Source organism: Sinocyclocheilus anshuiensis, unplaced genomic scaffold, assembly GCF_001515605.1.
Source record: "Sinocyclocheilus anshuiensis isolate Anshui unplaced genomic scaffold, SAMN03320099.WGS_v1.1 scaffold113, whole genome shotgun sequence".
In the NCBI taxonomy this organism is placed as follows: Eukaryota; Metazoa; Chordata; class Actinopteri; order Cypriniformes; family Cyprinidae; genus Sinocyclocheilus; species Sinocyclocheilus anshuiensis.
Window position 1 is genome coordinate 182,995 of NW_015539827.1, and position 9,068 is coordinate 192,062.

The window sequence follows — 9,068 nt, forward strand, 5'->3', positions numbered from 1 at the left end:
CCGACTAGAATGTCCAACAAAACGTCCAAATAATAAAAAAACGGAAAAAAATATTGTCTGGGATATGTTGCTTAATGTTAAGGAGTTCGTCTCTGGTAAATCTTATAGAAGAAGAATGACAAAACACAGAACAAACAAACAAAAACATTAGCTTGTTCAGGTGTGTTTGATTAGGGTTGGAGCTGAACTCTGCAGGACTGCGGCTCTCTAGGACCAAACTTGCCTACCCCTGATCTAGGGGGTTCCAGGGGTATGCCCCCCTGTAAGAACATTTTGTTCATTTTAAATTTAAATGCATACATCTGGTGCATTTTGAGAGCATAATCAAGTGACTAGATCAATGAAGAAATATTTGCTCTTGTAAACAATTTTGTGCTCTTGTAGTAGTTTATTTATTGGTTGCATAGATGTGAATGTGATGGTAGGGCTCAATTTTCACTATATCAATTCTTATAAACGCTACAACTGCTATTCTATCAAGAACAGTGAATGATTTTCTCCTCGTCTTTTGTTGTTTGATTATCATTAAAGTCGACACTTAACTCAAGAGACGAGACATGAGATTGGGTTCAAGTGAACAAGACGAGGCGAGACTTTTACAAATTGTAAAAAAATTCTCAATGATCAAATACATGACTGGAAAAATAGTCTGCAGGTGCATTTTGAATTGTTTTAACTAATCATCTGGTAATAAATGCCATTTCAGTTCTACATTCTGTGTATGAGTTATCATATGTAGTAAAAGACAACAACACTCAAGCACTGTAAAAGGTTTTGCCACAAACTCAACTGACTGGCTTCTCTCTTGTATCATTTCAGTCTCTTCAGATCTTAGAACTGTACATGAATTATGAGCTTCTAGAACATTTGACCTCCTAACTGACCGCCTTTTCACAAATTGAACATAGAAATAAAAACAGTAGAAATAACAAAAAATAAACAACATAGTTCTTTCTTAGTTGTATTAAGTGCAAACAATAAGTGCAGCCATAATCAAAGTAGGCTACTCTCTCAATAAAAGTGCAAATAGAGACCAAATTTTCCAAGCAAGATAAAGAGCTATAGACAACTACACAACCTATTATAGCCTACATACTAATAACAGCCTAGATATGTTATGTAGCCTAATTTGCGCACTTCAGAGAGTCGGTTTAAAAATGCGGGGAATTAAAATCGCTTTTACTTTCGGTTTCGATTTAACGATCGTGCGAACTCTCGGCGGTGCTGAGCGTGCATTCTACAATACAAGACATTAATTTTGTCAGACGCTCTGCAACGAATCCTCCTTTTTATCATATGTAGTAAAAGACAACAACACTCAAGCACTGTAAAAGGTTTTGCCACAAACTCAACTGACTGGCTTCTCTCTTGTATCATTTCAGTCTCTTCAGATCTTAGAACTGTACATGAATTATGAGCTTCTAGAACATTTGACCTCCTAACTGACCGCCTTTTCACAAATTGAACATAGAAATAAAAACAGTAGAAATAACAAAAAATAAACAACATAGTTCTTTCTTAGTTGTATTAAGTGCAAACAATAAGTGCAGCCATAATCAAAGGCTACTCTCTCAATATTCAAAGTGCAAATAGAGACCAAATTTTCCAAGCAAGATAAAGAGCTATAGACAACTACACAACCTATTATAGCCTACATACTAATAACAGCCTAGATATGTTATGTAGCCTAATTTGCGCACTTCAGAGAGTCGGTTTAAAAATGCGGGGAATTAAAATCGCTTTTACTTTCGGTTTCGATTTAACGATCGTGCGAACTCTCGGCGGTGCTGAGCGTGCATTCTACAATACAAGACATTAATTTTGTCAGACGCTCTGCAACAAATCCTCCTTTAATGTTTCTTATGGGCCAGTGAGGGTCTTTTTTTTTTGTTCGCGCTGAAGTAAATTTAAAATAATAAAAAAGCTGTCTGGCCAATCCGAGGCCCCTGCACACGTGGGGCCCCTTGGCTGCAGCCTAGGCAAGCCTGTGCATTAATCCGCGCTTGTATATATGTATAGTAACATAATAATATAATGATATAATAATATTTCAACAGTGGGCCTTACAGAATAACAACGATTTGAACATTAAAAGAACCTTAGAGAGAAGTTACTAAATAGAGCTGTTAATGACCTTCCTAACATAAAAGGTGTTGGTGAAGTTGTTTAAAATTATATGTCGATTATCTCAACAGGGAGTAACTCAATTTATTTCCGTGCCAATTAGCAGAAATAGAATGCACAGGGCTGTGATTTGATTATTATGCAGTGGTTTGACAATGATAAAACAACGTCAATGTCTCCCATTCAGACTCTGCTATTTAAAACGTGTGATCAGTTGTTCGCACCTTTGTATTAATAGAGCTGACTAGTTAAACCTGTCAGAGCTTTTTCCGCTGCTTGCTATTTCCACTTCTTTTTTGAACGTGTGAAGCAGCTGCTGTGTGTGATGGTGAAACAGCGTCACATTTTTAGAGCGACTGGAAATTTGATAATGAGATCAAAGAAAGATGCCTAAAAGATCATGACTGTCACTCACAATCGTGTCCTGCACTAGCAGTAAACAGCTTGAGCAGCTGCTGTCATCACCCCGACCAGGAAATGGAACAGCACAGAGGATCTGTACATTTTACGTCCTTTTTCAGGATCTTGATTCTAAGCTTATGTAAAACAACTGCTTTTTCCTACTTTGTACATTATGAATATCTTTCCAAGAAAGCATAATGACGGAGAGAATGTTGAATACAATCACAACTCATCTGCTCTATAATTAAACTTCAAAAATAATGAGAAGGAGCAGACATTCTGTACAAATGCACAGTATTTTCTAATTACGCAAAGCAATCTTGTTCATTTCCTATAGCATACATTTAATGAAAGAGAAATAAACATTTTTTTTCTTTTTCAAAATGACTGGAACTGCTGAGGATAATTATGTTTTCTTTAATGATACTGTCCCTATTTTCTCCCAAGCAAGCACTATATTGTTGATTTATATATGATACATTTTGATGGCAAAATACAGAAAAAAACACCTGTATATAATCATTATTCTTTTGGCATTTTTCACAAATAAGGTATAAAATAAAACATTTAAACTCTTGTGTCAGTGAAAAGAGGTGCATAACCTTCTGAAAATGTTGAATGCGATCCTCAAAATATTCTAAAAGCAATTAAATCTACAACAGTGATTAATATTATGATACATATTACAAAAGCAATCAGAAAGTCATACATTTATTTTAAATGTATTTTATACCACATTTGTGACATGTTAAAATACAATTTAAAACTCTTGATTTGTGTCATTTTATTTCTAGCGCATTAAATTAACACCATAATTAATTAAACAAAATGTATCTATTAAATAAAAACATTTGGAAGCACATTTAGCTAGCTAGTTTGGAGCCAAATATTGCTAGTTCTCATGCTATGTTAATTTAATCTCACATACCTCATATTTCTCCCTGAAATATATGGAATTGATGCATTTAATGTTTACTGTAACACTTTTTTAAGGACCAATTCTCACTATTAACTAGTTGCTTATCATGCATATTACTAGTATATTGGCTATTTATTAGTACAAAGCATATATTAATGCCTTATTTTGTATGACCACAGTTTAGATCCCTTTACAACTACCTTACTAACTATTAATAAGCAGCAAATTAGGAGTTTATTGAGGCAAAAGTCATAGTTAATAGTTAGTTAGTAGTGATAACTGGTCCTTAAACTAAATTGTGACCATGCTTACAAAAAATATAAATAAATAAATAAATATATTGGACAGCAAAATGTACTATAATCATAGATGGCGCCTTTTTAATTGACAACAATGATGTCAGACCTTTTTTGCTTAAAAAAATTTAAAAATGACAGAGCATTTTAAGTTCTTTTCGCTGTTATCATTAAAAATGCAAGTGGCGTCACTGGCACCACCGTCGACCCCAGGAGGTTAAGCCCTTCTAAAAATACCTTATATGTGAACCCAGTCTTGATGAAGTTCTTCTCCAGGACATTGTCCAGGGCAGGATCCAGTTCTTTCCCAACATCTTCAATGAGTAGGGGACGCCCAAGAGACAAACTGTCCTCTAGATGGTTTCTGAAGTATTTGTGATTCAGTGAGGTGATCTGTGAAAACAGGAATACCTCATTACTGACCCAACTCAAGTTCTGCTACTGGGGAAAGCTATTACCTGAGGTGGAGGTGATTTTCTTTATGAGGTCATACCTCTGAAAGGGTGTCTGACCTCTTAAAAATAAACCATGCATCAGTGCAAGCTGTGCATATTCAATTTTATTTTAACATGAATCGCAAGAATATAAATGTTGAACTTTTAAATATGCAGAGGCCTATTGCATCAAATTATTGTACCTTTAGGTATAATAGCAACATTAAAACCTATTTTAAAAACATTGTAGCTTTTTAGTCATTTTAGTAGCAAGCTGCTTTTACCATTGACAGTATAGCATGATAAAGTGGATTTTATGTACAACATTATGATATTACGATTTTACCAAAAGAATATATCACTGTTTTTAACGCACTTACTTTATATACATTATAGTGTTTTCATGATTTATTGGTGGTTTACTGTAACAGGTTTTTAGATTGTAGTTTTTATTAGTATAGCTAATTATTTTTCAGACTGGTATAGCTTAGCTGTAGTTACTGTCACAAAGCAAGGCCAGACACAACAGGTAAGTGCAGACAAGCTACAATTAAAGCGTTACATTTAACATGGAAAATACCTTCTTCAACACTGCAGTGCACTTCAAATTATCGATTGAACCACACTGTGTAAATCATATTCCTATTAAGTGGTCACCTGAAGCTCATTCTTGGACTCTTTGTTCTTGATCCAGATCTTTCCCTGGGTCTGGGGGTCAATCAGCAGGGGAAACCTGGCAGCCTTTGTAACAATAATCCCATTCTGGATGGACAGGTCATCACTGGGAAGCCCCTGTAGGTTCCATTCACTTACTGTGGGAGCGTCAATTAACATTTCAGTGAGATTCAGATTGGTCCTAAAAGGAATCCGACGGGACTTCATTTCTCTCTGCCAATCAGTGAGAAGGAGGTTGCGAAACTCTTGATTAAAAGGTCCAGAGTAGGACAGGAAGGCTGTAGCCAGAAACACGTCACCTAAGCATGGGAAATGTAAAATTAGATTAAGACTTAAAAAATAGGATGAAACTCTATGTCACTGCTATATGGTTTTATGGTTTTATATGGTGCTATATGGTTTTAGCACATTGTTGCTAGGGTGATCTAGAGAGTTGCTAGAGTGTTGCTATTTACTGCTTTTACTGATAAAAATAGCTATGTCGAAAGATTTGAGGTATCATTAATTTCTATACCACAGATGGTGCAGGATGAGGGCATGCTCAGTGGAGTTCTGGGTGGTTCCTACAACAATGCTGGTTCCTAGATATGGCCCAGGGGTGCGTTTCCCAAAAGCAACTATGGTCGCAAGTTCCGTTGTTACCAATAGAGTTCAATGGAACGAACCATCATAGTTAGCTAACGATGCTTTTGGGAAACGCACCCCAGGTTGGGATCTTTTTTGCCTGTTTTATCATCTACTAGGTGGAAACTGTACTGTATGTTTAATCACTTTTACAATGTAATGACTAAATCCTACGATTTGACATCACTTTTCATAGTACAAATGGTAGAGACCATGTTATACAAAGCTACAGTAATAGTGATGCTTGCCTGCTAATATGAGAAGATGGTTCAGGTATGTTTATTTAGGGGCCAAATTCTGTAGGATAGTGACCCTTCAGAAGCTGGACTGAACATCCCTGCAGTAATCTATCTAACACAGTTGTTTACCTGTTTTTCCAACATGGCCTTCTCATACTCAGCTTGAACTACATCCAGCTCTGCTGGCTTAGCATCTAGCCCTGCCTGGGCTTTCTGGAGGTCCACATTAGCTATGGCCAGCCTGTTCTCCTGCACTGCCAGATTAGCCTGAGGATGATGAAGAAAGACAGTGTTGAAGAAAGCCTAACTGTTGTGCAGCAAAAGAAAAAAATAGGGAGTGATAAACTGCATTTGCATTACTTCATTATAAATATGCAGTTCTAAATCAAATTGTGATTTTTCTGCTAAAAATTGCAATTACAATTTATAATACAATGAACTGTTTTTGTTTGTCTTTTTGTTTTGTCTTTTTAAAGAGCTCCGGGTCTTCTTGACTGCAGGGCTGCACAATTTATTCCAATAATCATAATGCCATAATTATATTATTTTGCCATATAGGTTTTCACTCACATTTGGTGGTTGGTGAGTGTAAATTTTTGGACCAAGTATACAACTATTCATGAGCTGCAATCAGGTTATATGCACTGGTTCAAAAACAAACAATTTTGTAGTCAAATTCTCCTACGTCTCCTCGCTCCTTTGCTCCGCTTTCCTACACAGCAGCAGTTCTGTGACAGAATTCCAGACCCACAAAAAGTGAGCGGGCTCGCCGTGTATACGGCGCTGGATGATGCGACGCTCAACTATTTGTTCTGGATCGGGGCTAATTACCATCGCCCCGTGGACCTCCCAGACACCACTGGACTAAGCTGGAGGGAAGGGATCCTCCGGTGTCTGGAGAGCATCCGGCCCCGATCCAGAACCAGCTCTCCGTCAAGCCCGCCGGCCGCCGCTGACTTAGCGCTTCTGGACATGGCGCTGCCTCCAGAGTTCTCGGCTCCTGTCCTCGCCCCGGAATCATCCCCGGAAAGTTCTCCTTCGTCTCCGCTGGTCCCGTTCAGCCCTCCTTCGTCTCCTGATCCCCCCGAGTTAACCAGCCTTGCACCTCCAGAGCGCCCTCCAGTGTCCGCTCCTCGCAAGCTCCCTCCAGAGCCAGCTCCTCGAAAGCGCCTTCCAGAGCGCCCTCCAGTGCCCGCTCCTTGTAAGCCCCCTCCAGAGCCGGCTCCTCAAAAATGCCTTTCAGAGCACCCCCCAGTGCCCGCTCCTCCAGAGCGCCCTCAAGTGCCCGCTCATCCAGACCGCCCTCAAGTGCCCGCTCCTCCAGAGCGCCCTCAAGTGCCCACTCCTCCAGAGTACCCTCCAGTGCCCGCTCCTCCAGAGCGCACCCCAGGATTACTAATTTTCCCCAAGAACATTTTTTTTGGGGGGGCCATATACAGGGGCGTGTCTACGTGGTGGCCAGGGGTGGCACCGGCCCCCCCTGAAATTTGGCTGGCCACCCCAGGTGCCCCCCCACCAGATGTCTTGCCATAGGCTTGTTTTTAGTCAATTTCTAATTTTAGGCGGTTTCTATAGTGTGATCTTAATGACAATGTCGAGAGCGCATAATGTTACGCGATCCATGTGCGTGAGGACAAATCTCTCCACTCCCAAGCGGATTTCCTACACTCACACAAAACTGTACGTGTGCTCTTAACATACATCGTTCCGCAAACACAACCCATGAGTAAACTGCTTTTAACATATATCGTTCCGCAAACAGGGGGAGGGGGGCCATATCTGTCACGTGTGTGTGTGTTCCTGTTTGTCCTTATTTGGTCCTTCCAGTTCCTTTTCCCATTATTAGTAATCACCTGTTCCTTGTTATTAGTTATTCTTATCACCTGTCTGCCCCTCGTTATCTGCCCTATTGAGTTCGAGCCCGTTCTGTTCTCCTTTGTCTGGAATTGTTCATGTCAACCTTGCTACGTGTGTTTTTCTGTTTCCTTTTGATTATTAAATTTAGTAAAATTATCCTCGCTCCTTTGCTCCGCGCTCCTACACAGCAGCAGTTCTGTGACACACTGGGTGTGTATTTTTATTTTTTTTTTACAGTTCACATTGTAGAGCCTCAAGATGTTAACTTTCACATTACAATCTGTTTTTGAATTAAAATGTCATGCTTGATTTGTATTATTTTTATTAGGGGTTCAAGCACGCAGTGCTGAAACCCTATTGTAATTGTAAGGATTTTTATTATTATTATTCTTCCCTAAAACTGATTGTGCAGAATAACCCGTAAGGCCTAGAGAGCTGAAACTTGGTCAAAAGGTAGTAGTCTGCTCTACGAGGTACGGTTTTCCCGCCATTTTGAAGTAAATTCAAAACGTACTTTTGCGAACTAGTCCTAGGTTTTTTGCCCGATCCAAACCAAACCACTGCAGAAAAATTCTTTGGACAGTGAATATCAATAATTATCAAAAAAAAGTTGAAATTTCAACTCACCGTCACATAGGGACGCCAAAACGTTCGTAAGGGGTGGAGCCAATTTTACTAAAATGGCTATAACTCTTGAATGGAATGAGATATCTTCACCAAACTCAGAATTATCAAAAAAATGTTGAATTTTGTCCTTTGCTTACTTTTTACGGTGTCATTTAGAGAAGGGCGTGGTCAAATATACCCCAAAACCTATAAAACCTAAACGAAAACTCCAAAATTTACGAAACTTGGTGAAAACATGTGTCAGATGACTCTTAGCAAGAATGCGAAGTAAAGAGGCGCAAAGAGCTGGCCCAATCGGTCAAAGGGGGGGCGCTACAGTGCAAAAAAACTACATTTTCAGACATTTTTGGCCGTAGCTCGTACACCATTTGTCGTAGACTCAAAAATTGTACATCGTTGCGATCCTTGGGTCATTCCGAACAAAAGTTTATACTTACAGCAAATTTTACTCTACGACGCACGTTTTTTCCGCAAAATTGAGTTATGTCTAAAACCTACTTTTGCGAACTAGTCCTAGGTTTTTCGTCCTATCTCGATCAAACCACTGCAGTAATATTCTGTGGACTCTCTAGATCAATAATTATTCAAAAAAAATGTAATTTTGTCCTTTGGTTAGCTATAATGGGGTCATTTTAAAAGGGGCGTGGCCAAATATACCCAAAAGCCTATAAAACCTAAACAAAAACTCCAAACTTTACGAAACTTGGTGAAAATATGTGTCAGATGACTCTTAGCAAGCATGCAAAGTTTCATGGCGATCGGACTGTAGGTGGCGCTATAACAGTTGAAAATACCTCAAAAATACAATATTTGTATAGAAAATGACCTCAAATTGTAGAACATGTACATATATTCACAAAAATACAAGATC

At 38.8% G+C, this 9,068-nt stretch overlaps 1 protein-coding gene across 1 annotated transcript in view; it reads right to left on the minus strand.

The window, feature by feature from the left end:
- Positions 1 to 9,068, minus strand: part of LOC107684226 (dynein heavy chain 5, axonemal-like) — a 112,086-nt gene that overhangs the window by 27,801 nt on the left and 75,217 nt on the right. Inside the window, 3 exon segments of the mRNA XM_016480440.1 lie at positions 3,979 to 4,134; positions 4,833 to 5,149; positions 5,833 to 5,980. Coding sequence (XP_016335926.1) covers positions 3,979 to 4,134; positions 4,833 to 5,149; positions 5,833 to 5,980 — 621 coding nt within the window.